Source organism: Lathyrus oleraceus, chromosome 6 (assembly GCF_024323335.1).
Source record: "Lathyrus oleraceus cultivar Zhongwan6 chromosome 6, CAAS_Psat_ZW6_1.0, whole genome shotgun sequence".
NCBI lineage: Eukaryota > Viridiplantae > Streptophyta > Magnoliopsida > Fabales > Fabaceae > Lathyrus > Lathyrus oleraceus.
In genome coordinates this window covers 152,557,588-152,574,435 of record NC_066584.1, presented here as the reverse complement: position 1 = coordinate 152,574,435, position 16,848 = coordinate 152,557,588, and the positions used below count along the sequence as shown (strand labels likewise).

General features: G+C 34.6%; 1 protein-coding gene across 1 annotated transcript; it reads right to left on the bottom strand.

Moving 5' to 3' along the window:
* Positions 1 to 4,681: 4,681 nt before the first annotated feature.
* On the bottom strand, positions 4,682 to 6,275 carry LOC127097371 (E3 ubiquitin-protein ligase PUB23). Its single transcript, XM_051035869.1, has one exon. It carries the CDS (start codon positions 6,247 to 6,249, stop codon positions 4,918 to 4,920), a length of 1,332 nt encoding a protein of 443 aa, XP_050891826.1. The 5' UTR covers positions 6,250 to 6,275; the 3' UTR covers positions 4,682 to 4,917.
* Positions 6,276 to 16,848: the final 10,573 nt, after the last annotated feature.

Sequence of the window (16,848 nt, the reverse complement as noted above, 5' to 3'; positions counted from 1 at the left end):
ATCAATTAAGTAGAAGAATCAAAGTCCTTAGGAGTGATAGGGGCGGTGAATACTTTTCTACTGAATTTGATGCATTTTATGAAGAACACGACATAATACATGAATGTTCGGCACCTCACACATCGCAACAAAATGGCATGGCTGAAAGAAAGAATTGAACATATCAAGAGATGATGAATGCCATGTTGACGCATTTTGAACCATCCCTCAATTTGTGAGGTGAGGCCTTATTATCCGCTTGCCATATAATTAATAGAACTCCTTTAAAGAAAACCGGTATTTCTCCATATGAGGTATGGAAAGGAAGAGCACCAAATATCGGTTACTTTAAAGTGTGGGGGTGTGTGGCTTACTACAAAAACATGGACTCTAAAAGAACCAAGTTGGATCCTCGAGGCATAAGATGTGCTTTTGTAGGATATGCAAAAAATAGTAAAGCATATAGACTCTTAAATTTAGAGACTAATGTAATTATAGAATCCCGGGATGTAGAATTCTTTGAAAATCTTATCACCAAGGATAAAGAATTAGAGTTTACTGCAACTAAAGAATCTTGTGGAAGAGATTCCTCTCAGATTGTTGAAATACAACCTAAAGGCACTTCTCAAATCATTGAGTCACAACCCGATCCTAGGTTAAGCAAAAGAGTCCAAAAAACAAAGAATCTAGGACCAGACGAAATTGATCCTTAATTTATTTCCTTTTATCTAGTTGAAGGAAATTGTAAGAATTTTGTGCAAAGTATTTCAGCCATTCTTCAATTAGGAGATAATCCTAAAAATTACAAGGAAGCAATAACTTCAAGGGACTCCTCTTTTTGGAAAGATGCTATCCAAGATGAAATGGATTCAATTATTTCAAACCACACTTGGGAACTTGTTGACTTACTAAAGGGATCAAGGCCCATTAAATGCAAGTGGATGTTTAAAAAGAAATATCATAGTGATGGTACCTTAAACACTTATAAGGCCAGATTAGTGGAAAAAGGATTTAGACAAAAAGAAGGTATAGATTACTTTGACACATATGCACCGGTAGCAAGGACAACCACAATTAGATTGTTGTTTTCCTTAGCCTCTTTAAATGACCTTATAGTTCATTAGATGGATGTTAAAACAACATTCCTAAATGAAAATCTTGATAAAGAAATATACATGGAACAACCAGAAGGCTACGTGCTTCCTGGAAGTGAACTAAACGTGTGTAAGCTTGTCAAATCCTTATATGGCTTAAAATAAGCGCCAAAACAATGACATCAAAAATTTGATTCCATGATACTTTCAAATGGATTTATTCCTAATTCTTGTGACAAGTGTTTATACACAAAAGTGTGCAAACCACTGCGATATTTCTTTGTCTCTATGTTGATGACATGCTAATAATTAGCAACGGTTTGAATGGGATTATAGAGACAAAGAGGTTTCTAACATCCATTTTCAAAATGAAAGATATTGGACTTGCTGACATAATTCTAGGGATCAAAGTTAAGCGAAATAGTGGGGGTTATGAACTTAGTCAAACACACTATATTGAGAAAATACTTGATAAGTTCAAACACCTAAAACTTAAGGAAGTAACCACTCCATTTGATCATGTCGTCAAACTTCAAAAGAATAATGGAAGAGGAGTACCTCAATCGGAATATGCAAGTGCAATAGGATGTCTTATGTACTTAATGTAATGTACCATGCCCGATATATCATTTGCAATTAGTAAAATGAGTAGATTTACTAGTAATCCAAGTAATGAACACTGGAAGGAAATCACGAGGATTTTTGGATATCTACTGAAAACCAAAAACCTTGGCCTTCATTATGGTAGGTTCCCTGCCATACTAGAAGGATATACTGATGCGAGTTGGATATCTAACGTTGGAGATCATAAATCTACAATTGGGTGGATACTTACACTAGCTAGAGGAGCAATTTCTTGGAAGAGCAAGAAATAAACATGCATTACTCTTTCGACCATGGAATCAGAGTTTATGGCTCTCGCTTCCGCTGGTCAAGAAGCAGAATGGTTGAGGGATCTTCTGTTGGAAGTTCCATTGGCTAAAGATAATGTTGCAAAGGTGATTATACATTGCGATATCCAAGCCGCTTTAGCAAGAGCATTCAGTGAAGTGTACAATGGAAAGTCTAGGCACATAGGACATAGACATTCGTTTGTGAGAAAAATGATTAAGGAAGGAATCATTTCACTCACCTATATATAAACAAGCTATAATTTGGCTGATCCATTTATTAAGCCATTGGCCAGAGACTTAGTAAAAACAACCTCGAGTGGCATGGGGTTGAAACTCCTTAAATAAGAGTTCCAACAACGACGGCAACCCAATCTTATGTTAACAGAACATTAACTTCAAGATTCAATGGGTAACAACAAGTCGTTGATTTGGATGTAAGTCAAGCATTGGGTAAAATTGTTGACTATTTTAAATAGAGGGTTGAGGTTTTCAAAACCTCTTAATGAAGTTCATAACCGAAGAAAAGTATCTCATGGAAAAGGATACAACATGAACTTCATCTATGTGAATTTCGAGATGGTGTCATCTCAAAGTGAGAGTTGGAGTTTCTCTCATGAAAAATTCATGAAACAGGATATCATATGACCATAAATAAGTGCTAAGTGAGACATGTAAATGAGGAACCTTTAAAGAGTGTGTGTAAGATAACGTTAGTCTAATCATATGGATTAATGGTTTAAAAGCATTGCTACTTAATTTTCGATTAAACTTTGTGTTATCCTCACTAAGGTTAAATTTTAAATCGAAAGATATCTAACTGTATTAACACTCTTTATATCTCATTTTTTGGAATTAGTTTTGTCAGTATTAGAACAAGTGGGGGATTGTTGGATATTATAAACAATAATTGTCATGGGTATGTTCCAATATGACAACAATAGGCAATTGAGTTAATGACAATAAATGCATTGTAAATAGTCCCACTTAGAAAGTGGAGCTAACATTAAAAGCATTTATAATGACCTTGAAACATTAAACTCACCAAAGAGGATAAGGTGCCACATGGATATATGTGGTGGTCCCAAGCATTATACCACATGTCACATCCAAACAACCCCTCGTCGGTGTAGCCACCGGAGACACCGGGTCCGGCTCTGGGACTGGGTCCGAGGGCGTGGGCGTAGAGGCGCTAGTGGCGGCTTGTAGGTGACACTTGAGCACTTAGTCGCGACGCATCGGAGCAATCGGGCTATTCGCGGCTTTAATGAGGCAGCGTTTCGGCAGCCGACCTTCGACCGTCATGCTGTAAATTAATTCTAAGTATTGCTCCAGGGTTTTGATAATTGCTTACCGTTTGAATTTGAATTCAAAATATACAACACTTCAGGAAGTGGTGCATTGTATTATCATAGGTGAACCGTTGCAACATATGGTGAAAATGTGTTGTTTCATCAAGAGATGCAAACTTATGAAACAACACACGTGTTACCTATAAATAAATGATTATGAATTCGAAAATCATTCACGAAAAATCTACACATCCTCTTAAACATTCCAAACACATTTTATTGCATTCGAGTTCTTCACCTGTCTTGTGCAGACTCGATTAAAATGTTGAATTATCATCGATATTCTTGCTTTCCGACTCTAAAACATCCAAGAGAATGCTTGAAATACTTTTAAGAAAAATAACTTTGTTCACGATTCAACCTGAATCTATTTAATTTTGTCGAAAATTCTAACAGTTTGATTACACTCAAAAAAAACAGATCTGATTACACTAAAATGTAATAAATAAAAACGGTCTGATTACACTAAAAAACAGCATGCTTATATAACAACATACATAGCCTTATTACACTAAAAAAAATTGATTACACTGAAAAATAGTATAAAAAAAAACAGCCCAATTACAGTAAAAAGCAACATGCATATATAACACCAAACACGACTTGATAACAGCATGAATTTGAAGAATTTAGTAAAATAGTAATTTTTTTGTTACTTTATAATTTAGTAAAACAGTACTTTTTTGTTACATTGGATAACAAATATTTAATAAGTAATATTATTAGAAGAAACCTAATAGGATTTTTCTCATGGTCGAGTGGAGGAGAATGTAACAGTCCATTGCATTGTCTCGAGTTTAACTCTACTCCATACATTTTTTAACTTTAACTTTTTGTTTTTGTTTTTTTCTCTTATAGTATAAATTGTTAATGGTTTTGATTAAATAATACTTTATTAATTGTGAATAATTTTGATTAAGTAATATTAATTGTGTTTAATTTTGATTAAGTAATTAACTGTGAATAATTTATAAGAATGACTATTTGCCTAAAACATTTATAAGAATGAATATTTTATATATTGTTAATGATTTTGATTAAGTAATATTAATTATGAATAATTTATTATTTATAAGAATAACTTCGCACACTGATTTCTATTTTTATTTCTATAATTTTAAATCAAATAATTTTATAATATTTTTAAAAAATTTAAATTTTTACTAAATAAATGAGTAAACATATATTGTTTTAGAAATTAATTAAGTCTTAAACATATATATCTTTCAATGACTGTAAAAATAAACATGGAAGTAAATTTATCCTCTATAACTTATAAATTTATGCATGTAAAACACAATCATAAAAATTTATATCATCAAAACAATACATTAAAAAAGTATTTAAGAGAACAATTAAATTTATGCAAATGAAATTAAAACATGTAACAAAATTGGCCTGATAAACTTTGTTGTATCAACACATATTCTAGTCATTCACAATAAACAAACCCCAAGTTTTTCCAACCCATTCTTCATGTGGACAATATTATTTTATGTCCAGACTCCGGACCTCTATACATTGTTCCAACTAATCAATCTTCTTTAAACAATTTTATTTTCTATACAAAAAATCAATATAAAAGATGAAAACTCCAATTTTTCAAGCACTTGCTGATGGGTAAGAAGCAAGCAAATTAGTGGGCACACAACGAGAATTACTCCAAGACTTTGCATGAAGTTTAAGAACCTCTCTTGCTTTCTCCTTAGCCTTATTTCCACTATCAACTTGAAGAACCAAACAAAGCTTAGCAACAACACCTATTTGCAGCATTTCTTGAACCACTATATGTGTTGCAGAGAATCTTGAAACAGATAGAAGAATTCTCACTGCTCTATCATTAGCCATTGTTGAAACCCTCAGAATCTTCTTTGAAACAATAGCTAAACCACATGCATGACTTAAAAGTTCATATCTTCCATCAGCACATTGACATAACATCTCCAAGAGCACCAAAATCATCTCACATGGTTTTCTTTCTTTGGAATCAAGAAGAAGTTCTATCAAAACTTGAACACATCCTGATTCCACTGCTCTTATTCTATTTCTCCCAAACTCAACTAGTTGAATTAACGTTTGTAGTGTTGCCTTTGACGCTTTTTCTGATATCTGATCTTTAAGAAGCTGAACTAGTTCAACGAAAAACTCGGTTTTTAGACTTGCTAGTTTTGATGGATCAGCAATCTTTGACATAGATTTCAACAGAAAAACTGCGTATGTTCTTGAATCGTAATTACCCTTTTGCAATAATCTCATTAAAGAGTCTAAAAATTCTCCATTTTGGAAGTTTAAGAGAGTTTTCAAACCTTGTTCTGTTAAATGAAGATTGTAAAGGATGTTTATAGCTTCATCATCTGCACCAATATTGAAGTCAAAAGCAAAACCTTCCATATCATCATCGTCATCAAGAATGCTAGTTTCTGTTAATTCTGTTGTGGAACATGAAGATGAACAGCTTGTGTTGTTTTTCGTTACTATTGATGCTAAGAACCCTACAGCACCGGCAGATTCAATACACCGTCGATTTGTTTCGCTCTCAGAAGCGATTGTTTTGAGCTTTCTGAGGGATTGAATAAGCAAGTGAGGTGAATCTGAAGAATCCGAAGCTTCTTTGAGATGTTTTTCTATAAGGGTTTTTTTTGTTGGAGGTTTTGGAGTTGGAATTCTTTCGACGCCATAAGAGGAGTTAATGGTGCACCATGCTTGAATGAGTCTACGAAGAGTATGGTTTGGTGTGAGAATAATGAGATTTTGATGATCATGTAAGAGTTGTTGTTTAGTGACAGGACATGTATTGTTTTGGGATGAAAAGAGCCATTTTTCGATGGATTGTCTGTCGTAGGTTATGCCAGTAGAGACAGTAACCGGATCCTTCATGGGTTGTAGTGAAATAGGGCATAGAAAAAATGGTGAAACATCGTTTTCTTGATTCATTGTTGCTTTTTTGGTAGAGAGTTGAGAAAATGAATGAGTTTGTGATAGAGAAGGATGATGATGTTGTTATTTATATTCAAACCGTAGGAAAGTCAACACACGGAAAAACAAGGCTTTTTCATTTATAACAAAAAGGGAAAATGTGAGAGCTATGACTTTTCTAAGGATCATGGGAAAGGCTAAGACCAAAGTTACCTAATTGGGTGCATGAATTTGAACAAGACAAAGTTAAGATCCGAGAGTGTATAAATTTACCTAATCAAGTGCATGAACTTGAAAAAGACTTACCATAATTTACACTCTAGATTTTGATCATGTACCTATCAAATAGAGATTCCTATTAAGAAAAAAGAGTTTTTACTTCGGTTGAAATAGAGTTTTTATTTTGTTTTTTTGAGCTAATTAATAAATTGTGTAATAGAAAATTTGCCATTTTTTCTCTCGATTGATTGATTTTTTTCTGAGGTGAAATCCTCAACTTTTCGTCTCGGTTGGTATTTCCATCGAGGTGAATCAACAACAAAATCACTCTCTAGGATGTATGGTAGAGCAAAGAAACGTTATGATTAAGTTTGATTTTTTAATGTAATATCTTCTATTTTAATTGTTAAAATTATTTTTCTTAATAAATGTTTGTTAAAATTTTAGTGTTATTAGAAAAGCATGAATGTTGTTGTTCTTATTATTGTTGAGTTTTAATATTTTTATCAACAACATCAACTAATATTGTTAAGTTACTTTCATGTTTTTTAACAAACATCAAACATTTTTAATAATCATTAATTTAAAAAAATAACTTCAACAATTATAAGAGATGGTATATTAAGGAATCAACCTTGAGAAATTTTTATGTTTTGTAACCCATCTCGGATAATGGCATTGTAGTTAATGTAATGTTTTCATTTTATTAAGTTTAAAAATTTTTAAAAAATTGAAATGTGACGTATCTATATAATTTATAATTTACACATCGGTTGTGACGTATCTATAATTTACACATCGGTTGTTCGTTAGTTGAGGAGAAAGTTAAGCTTAAATTAGTTCAACTTACGGGTATACAATTTATATAGAAATAATAGGTAAACGAGCAACAAGTTGCGCCGCTTCCCCTTTTTGGATGAAAAAATCAATCTATTAAAACCTACATTAATTTTCCTAGATGAAACATCATTGCTATGCATGAGTCATTGCACTCTCCGTAAAAAAATACATTATTTATGGTGCTAAAAAACCAAAAGTGTCAAAGGCAAATAGAATCAAAGCATGTTCATTGTCGGAACATGATTTCTCATGCTTGGCCACTTTACTTGAAAGGATTTTGTGACTTGTTTGTCCAACAGCAAAATCTCAAGTCCTCGGTCTCATCACTGGAAAACCTCAGCCAAATCTGCACATGCATGTTTTCCTCCTACCCATCCATACATCAAACATCCGTTGACTTAAGAGTCGATCTCCTTTCTTATAGGTCAATCAAAAAATTCACAAGCTCATCATTCTTTACGAATACTCATGCACGTCTAAATATATCATATACAATATATAGCTAGAATAACATTAAACAATGATTTTTTTTTTATAAAATAAAAAATAAAACAGATCTCTGCACATGCGGAGTTAACCATAAAAAAACTAAAATTAAGAAAATCAACATGTTTATACCTACAATTATAATATTTCAATAAAAAATATTTTATTGATCCTAGAATTTTACCATAAGAAAATTACAAAATCTTTTATTTTTACAATATTAATCAAATTTTATTCAATTAAGTGGAATAAACTAATTTATTTTATGAAAAATTGAGAAAGTTTTATGTTGGCTATTGATAACTCATTAGTAATTTGAGCGTTAACATTACAAAATTACAAATTTAGAAGTATGACCATTCATTTTGATAATATATTGGTAAATGTATCCTTTGAGTTTTCTCTATTGTATTCACTTTAAATTAAATCCGACTGAGAAATATAAAAGATACAAATAGAGATAAAATGCACACGGATAATGTGTAAAAAAAGCATAGGGTATTTGTGATGAATTAATTACCCCATTTTGACTTTGTATTTTGGGTTTCTCTCTCCACGTTGGGGTTTGACTACTAGCCGACATTTAGAAAATATTGATTTTATTTAGTCAATAAAAAAGGTGTGGATGTAAAGGAAAGAAGCAAATATTAGATTTATGGAAATTGGAATCATGGGTACAACTAGGCTACAACTGCAACTACCAGGTATCTCAACTTCACTCGCTTTTGATGCTTAATTACTTGCATATTCCACTTGTCACCGCTTCTTTCACCAATTATATACGTGTTCATTTTGTGTTATTTTAATGCATATTTAATGAATAATGTTATTTGGATATTTAAGGATATTTATAGCATATGCGATGGGAGACCATCATTGCACATAATTAGATAAAAAATTAGTGAAAAATGAGCAAAAGATAGTTAAAATGAAGAAGAAAGATTTAAGAATGAGTAAAAAAATAATCAAGTATAGAACAACGTGATGTAGTGAAAATTCTGATGAAAAATGATGAATTTTGATGCAGCTATTGAAATAATCACGCGCAGTATTGCGCGCCATCGCGTGTAAGATAGAGTTGTAAAAGTTACATCGCATGCGTGATGCTTGTATAATATGTGCGATGAGTGTTTTTTTGAACTTTTCCCGACGTGTTCTGATCAGTTCTAAGTGTTTTTTAAGGGGATTTTGAGTAGTTTGACAAGGTTACAAATTCTTGCACTAGAAGCACGATTTTATAGCATCAAATGGTGATTTTGAGAGCATTGGAAACCAATCCTTCAAGGGAATTCATACGTTATTCTTCTTTATTCAATTGGTATTGTAATTTTTCATTATGAGTAGCTAAAGCTCCTCTAGGTTAGGTTGTGTGATGATGAACCTTATTCAATCTTTTTGGCATTATATGTTGGTTTGACTTTGTATGAATCATTTGAATTATACTTTTATTCAGTTGTTGCTTATTCTTAATGCTTTTTGTTTGAGATACTTTGTTAATATGATAATTGACACATATGGATTATTGACCATTAGCTTATGTGTTGGACCTATGACAAATATTCTACTTACGTTGGTTGAATAGGGATAGGAGACCCCGAGTAGTTGCATATGGAGTTAATATTCTATACATCGCCTAACCCTACTTACGATAGCGGACTAGGGATAGAAAGCTCTGAGTAGTGGTTAGTGAATTATTTCATGGGGTACTGACTATAATTGTTTTGTTAATTCATCATGAGATTATAAGGATAAGATCATTCATACAAGGCATCATACATCAATAAGAGAGGATAAGATAATTCTAATGTACAATCTAACCGTCTTAATATTTCGGTTAAAACTCTTATTTTGTTTTTCGTTATGAAACCTAAGACCCCCCCCCCCCCCCCAATTACTATTTTCCTTTACATTGTTCAAATGTTGGCTTGTTCGAATATAATCCCTATGAATTCGATCTTTTATTACTGCGACGCTATCGATACACTTGCCAAGAAGTCATCAAGTTTTTTACGCTGTTGTCGGGGACTATTGATTGCAACAGGGAAACACATTGTGCAACTTAATTTATTTTTCTTAGTTTTAATTGTTTATTTGTGTTTTATCTTCTTGTTATCATAGTGCTACTGAGATATTTCTTGTTTATGTATACGCAACTCAGGTTGAAACACGCACCATGGGAGAACCAACAACACAAACCATGGGAGAATATTGTCGACCTACAGACGCATCACAGGTTTCCTTGGGTTTCAATCCTTCTTCCCCGGTTGTTTTCAACATCAAATACTCGGTGCTACTAGGTTTGAGGGATAAACAATTCGACAATGATCCGTGGGAACATCTGGCTAGATTCTATGAGACAACATCAATGTGTCAACCGAAAGGTATTACAGAGGATCAGATTAAACTAAAGTTATTCAACTTCTCGTTGATTGGAAGAGCGAAGGATTGGTTATTATGTCTTTCAGATGGGGTGATAGGAACTTGGAGATAATTGGAAGACAAATTTTTAGAAAGATTCTTCACTATCACACAATTCATCGAAAGAAAATATGAAATCACATAGTTCAAACAACAAGAAACTGGATCTCTTTATGATGCTTGGGAGAGGTTTAAACTGTTATTATGACGGTGTCCGAATCACAATATGAGCAATATGGAACAAATGCAAATTCTTGTGAAAGGCCTTCAAATGCAAGAACAAATGCTTTTAGATGAATCAGCTGGAGGAACAATCGGGACATTGATTGAACCACATGTGAAAGTGCTGATAGAGAAAATGAGTCTAAAGGAATATAACTTTGCAAATACCAGTGGAATTCAAAGTGTGGTCACGAACAATAATTCTCATAGTAAGTTGACTTTAGGAGGATACGAAGAGCTTCTCACAAAGTTGGAAGTGTTGAATCAAAAGTTGAATAAAGCAAAGAAAATGCCATAATCTTTAGATGAGGTAATGTTTGGTTTATGTACTAATTACGCAGAAGAACATTTTGCAGGTAGTTGCACCAAAGTGAAAGTTACAGAAGATGTACAAGCTAACGCCTTTAGTGCTAATCTGAAAGTACAACAAACTAATATGGAATGCAAGCTCTCATCATTCGAGGATACATTTACTCAATTTATGTTGGTAATTGAAAATGAATTAGTGAGGATCACTAAATCACAGAACTTGTTAAGCGAAAAGAATGAGGAGTCAATGAGAAAAACGGAAGGGCAAATGTCTAATCTGTCACCGCAAATCACATTGTTAATGCAAGAAAGAGAAAGTTGTGATGCAATATAGTTGAGGAATAGAACAATCCCATCAGTCCAAAAGTAAAACACCGATAAAAAAGGGAAAAGGAGTAGTGAGAGGGAGGATAATCTGAAATCCACTGTAATTGACAAAGAAGTTTCTAGGGATAATTCTGAGGGAGGAGAGATACTTGATAAGTTTATTGTTAAAGATTCACGTTTTAGGAGAACAAAGAATCAGATCATAAATGAACCAAACCCTCATTTTCCTAATTACATCAAAGGAGAAGAAAGTAACATGGAAAAAAGATCCCGAGATGCAAAAGAGAAAGTGCAGACCAAAGTAGAAGGAACTGGACATAGGAAGGAATACTTTAAGCCAGGACCCAGAGACCGGAAAATAGCAAGGCCACCCTACGACCGTTTGAAAAAGATCAGGATTACACGCCATTAAATGCTAGGTGCGAAGACATCTTAAAGGAGCTCTATCACCTCAAATTTCTCCCCAGGTCGGTGGTATCAAAAGGGGTGCATATTGTAATGGGAAAAGACTGAAGTGCATGATGTGTATATCACGGACTTCGAGGACATCACACAGAAAATTGTCATCAGCTGAAAAAAGAAATTGAGATATTAATTCAGAGAGGTCAGTTATTTTCATATGTTAAAGACATGTGAGGTCACCCCAAAAATAGAATTCCTCCTCGAGAAGACCCCAATTTGGAAAATCCTACACAGAAGAAGGAAAAAGTACAAAAAAAGTCCGTGAAACCAGAATAACATGTCATATGCTGAATACGATAGCAGGGGGATTTGCGGGAGGAGGAAAAACTATCTCGGCTAGGAAAAGGTATGCTCGGTCAGTAATGCACATTGAAGAAAAGTCGTTGTTAGAAGGAAGATAGGATTCAATTGTGATCAGTTTCTCCAAAAAGGACTCATAAGGAGTGTTGGCCCACGAAAAAAATCCCATGGTGATTAAAGTACAAATCCGGGATTGGAGCATAAAGAGAGTTTTGATAGACCCCGTCAGCTCAGCAGATGTCTTATACTGGGATTCATTCAAAGGGGGGAATTTTGATACCATCGAGTTACTCTCATTCATAGGTACTTTGATAGGATTCTCTAGAAAGCATGTACAGGTACTCGGGTATCTGCCCATAATGACCACCTTCGGCAGTAGAGACCAAGCAAAGAGAATCTAGGTAAGATATCTAATTATCAATGATGTGTTCCCTATAACATTATTATTGTTAGGCCCTCGTTAAATTCTCTGAAAGCAGTGTTGTCCATCCTGTATCTTACATTAAAGTATCCCTTAGAAGATGGCCGAGTTGGAATAGTGAAAGATGAACAAGGAATAGCCAGGAAATGTTATAAAGATAATCAGAGATTGAAAAGAAGGAATCATGCTGACGAACCACTCAAGGATGATCAGTTAAAAGTAAAATCAATTAATATCGTTCCAAGAGTGGAGCTACTAAAGAACCATCTAACAAACAGTGGGAGTTCCAAAAGGATGTAGAGTGGCGATCGATCAGTCCATCCAACTCAAAATGGAGCTAGTTAGATATCGATATATGATGATATAAATATTGGAGTCAGCTTAAACATAAGGCACCATCCCTTCGTGTATGACCTCTTAAGCATGCCATGGGGGTTTTACAAAAAGATATCGAATATTCTGAGTTCATTGCTCATGCCTGATGGACAGATGAAGTTCCTAGTAGGGGATATCAATCACTTTACTAGATGAGATGCGTTGGAATCAATAAGTGAGATGATACCGTTCAGAGTGTGGAGGGAGCAAGACAAGATCGGAAAGATATGGACTGGGAACATCATACCAACTTGGGAACGTCATACTCAGAGTGAAGAAGTCAGCTTGGTAGGCTTGGATAACAGGACTGCAACACAAAGCATTACCAGAAAACTCGAGGTTAAGGTCTGACAAAAAGGATGTGACAGAACGAGCCTAATGGTAATAAAGATGGTGGGCTTCAGAAAAAAGGTAAATTGACCCGGTTTGGGCAAGGGTCCTTTAGTGGAAATCATAGGATGAATAATGAGGCTTACAAGTCGGAGGATTTTGAAGAAGTGGAAGGATCTGGGGTCTGGAGTGTAATCGGTTTTAAATTTTATCATAACTAGTCTATGTAATAAATATTATTAATAAAATTATGGGAATGCACTCTTTTCCCTTGTGTGAGCAAGGGTTTTTAACGAGGCACCCATGGTTGAAGAGTATATTGTGTAAAGCATGTAATACAGGTCCTTTGGCATAATCGGCTTTGATCGGGTAACATTTAATGAAACCTCTGGCCTAACTGAAGTCCAAACGCACTTGAAGCCTCTAACATAATCGGCTTCAGCCAGGTAACATTTAATGAAACCTATGGCCTAACTAAAGTCCAAGCGCACTTGAAGCCTCTTTCGGTCGGGTCATGCAAAATAAAAAGCCTATAACCTCCATTTAACGTCAACCCCCTAGGGCTCTGAATGTCGATCAGATAAAGTTAACAAAGCTATGATCTTAAAACGGTTTTTGGATAACTTATCATTGGACAAATATCTAACATGATATACTCAGAGTTAACTGGTAGGTGTTCGAAGTAAGATACTTAACAAATACTATCATAAAAGGAAATTGAAAGGCATCTAAACACGGCAAAATACATTCGTAAGGGATGAACAGCGACAAAGCGATTATGAATTGATAATCCAATGAGAAAGATTTCTAGTTTAGAACACACCAAAGATTCTCAGACCCCATATCACATGGGTCACGTAAAGAATAAAACAAGGTACACTCAAAATTGGCTAAAAATCTATGATCATCTTAAAAGATATCAGGAATTGGTTATTGCTAATTCGAAAAAACACATGAGCATTCACAATCTTGATGACAAGAATATGCATTAACACAGTTAAAATAAAAATGTAATTAGTCGAGAATCCTGCTGGGGATTTCCGACTTATATATCTAGAACCTGTCGAGCTTTACAACGACCACGAATTGAGAAACAAGATAGATTTTCCTCGATTTGCAATGAGTCAGAAGATTGAATAGGAAGACGTTCATGATTAAAGCATATTTTTACGACTGGGGCTTCCATGAAGGGTAGCCTCGAAAAGTTAGTTATAAGAAGAAGATAAGAAACGACCAATAAGCATTAAACAAAATATAAAAATGTCATAGTATGGGCCATAACAGGACCCGAATACAAAACAAAAATGAAAGACCCAGTAGTCTTGAAAACATTACAAAACGGATGACTAAAAACTATTCTTCGTCTTTATCCTCACCCACTGCTTCGAGCTTATTGTCAACAACACGGTCTTCCTGGATCGGCTCATCAGTAGGAGAGGGCTTAGATTCTTCCATATCCATAAGGTGACCATTAACCACGACTTTGAAGAAATCTATCTCGAATAGGTTAAGGTCATGATAGAGGCACAAGGTTTGAGCCTTAGCCCTATCAAAGGCAGCGTCACCGACGTCAAGGACATCAATTTGAGCTTTCTGCAAAGAGATTTACAACTATACATTTGAATCCTGAAGTGACTTTATTTTCTCAGATTGTTGGTAAATAGTAAATTTTAACCCCTGATTCATAGCCTCCAATTTGTCCCTCCTGGTTTTCTCTTCCAGTAATTGCTTCTCCAAGTCTGATAGTCTTACTACTTATGTTTTCTGGTGCTCCCTCAATTGAGTAACCTCTTGGCTCAGTTTTATCTCATTCTGTTCGCTTTCATCACTGACTTTAAATAGTCAAAGAGTTTAAATGACACATCTCATCAAATAAGAGCTAATATTTTCGGCTTGTTTTTGTCGTCCTATAGTTTTCACCTTGTTCACGTCATTCGTTGCATTCAAGTGATCGTAGATGAATTTTAATCCATAAAAACTGTTTCTCTAGAAATTGAACTCATTAGAAGATCTGGTATGGTCGCTCTCACCGGTCTCGCACATCAAAGAAGAGATTTCCCAATTAGCTCTACAGGCCTCACCAGTCATTAAAGTTTTCATCTTCTTTGGAGAACTTGGATGAAAGCCCTTCGTAGGGGTTAAGGTTCTGAGACAATCAGAGTGGCTTTGCTTGGGGCTACCTTTCTTTTCTTCAACAGTCGGGTTTCTAAATCGGATAAGTTCGATTTAACGGCAGGCTGGTCGAATACTCTCTTTGTTGCCCGGTCTTCTAGAAGAACGCGTTACTGTGTTTGGAGATGAACATAAGCGCTTTTGGTTTAATTGCTTCCAGTGGCTTGAATGAGTTTTGGTGGTTGACAAAGGGACCAGTTTAGGCCTTAGGACCGGACGAGTTTCTCTCATTGCACACCCTATCCATAACTTGCACCCTCCCTCTTCCTATTGCTTCATGATTTAATGATTCCTATTAATTTATTTTAATTATTTTAATCAATCTCATTAATTTTTGATCTATTTTTTCTAATTTTTTTTATATATGACATTTAATTCTTTTGTTGATATTTGTTAATTTTTATCATTAGAATTAATCATATAATCAATTAGCTTAATTATATGATTAGGATAATAAGAGGATAATTAGATTTTTAGGTTTTTGAACTAATTCTCTAATTGCTTCAATTTGTGCATATTGGCCATTTTGCCCCTAGGGTTTAGGAACTCTTGATTTTGCATGCTTCATAAGCTTAGGGTTTATATAGAGGCAACTGATTTAATTTGACTAATCATTAAGTAGGTTTCCTATATACCTAGCTCAACTATTTCAATCCTATTGGTTGTGTTGATCAAAGTTCACTTTGATCGACCAAATCCTTTGCACTGTGCTCAATTCTCCAAGCCTAATCAAGTGATCAAAAGACCCTTGATCACTTGATATGGAAATTCTCTTGTGTTCAAGCTGTAATCGACCTTAGGAGCTCAAGAACTCAAGATGCAAGATCAAGAGTTCAAAAATTCAAAGTCAGTACAAAGCATTCACATTGAAGATAGAGTGGCCTACAGTTTAAGCATAACAAAGGTGTATCAACACCTGCCAACCATGATTCAAGTTGTGTGCCATGAGCCTTAAGAAATAGAGAATGAGTGGGAGTGAAGCATTCCTTAACTTATTCTGAATATCTTTGGGTACAGGACGAATGACCTAGTTGCTCACCGTATTCACCTTTATTCATAGACTTTAGCACAATTTGAATTAAATGATTGTCAAATATCTCTCCTCTACAAGCAACATCGCATCTTCAAGGTCAACAATCAGAATCTTCTATCAACACTTGTCAATCATGATGAGAGTTACATGCCACGAGCCTTAAGTAACGAAGAATGATGAGAGGGAGCATTACTTAACTTGTCTAGAATATCTTTGGGTACAAGACGAATAACCGAGTAGCTCAAGGTATTCACCTTCGTTTGTAGACTTTAGTGCAATTCGAATCATATAATTGACAACTCTGCCTCATAAAGTAAAACCTCATCATAAGGAGAAGCAAGGAGAGTCTTCTTTAGTAACTTGTAAGTTATGATAAGGATCACATGCCATGAGTCTTAAGTAGTAAAGGAGTGAGAGTGGAACATTCCTTAACACGTAATGAATATCCTTGGGTATGGGATGAATGGCCCAGTTACTCATCGTATTCACCTTTACTCATAAACTTTAGTGTGGTCCACATCCAATGAGTGCTAAGTCTTCTACATCTATCATTACCATCCCTCAATAGTATTGTATTGTTTCCTCTTTGTAGATAAATACCATATCCCTTTGGATTCCATGCACACTTTCTTGGGGAAATAACCAATGCCCATTCTTTGAGCCAAGAACTATTTACTCTTTGGTTCAGAGTTTATTCCTTCAT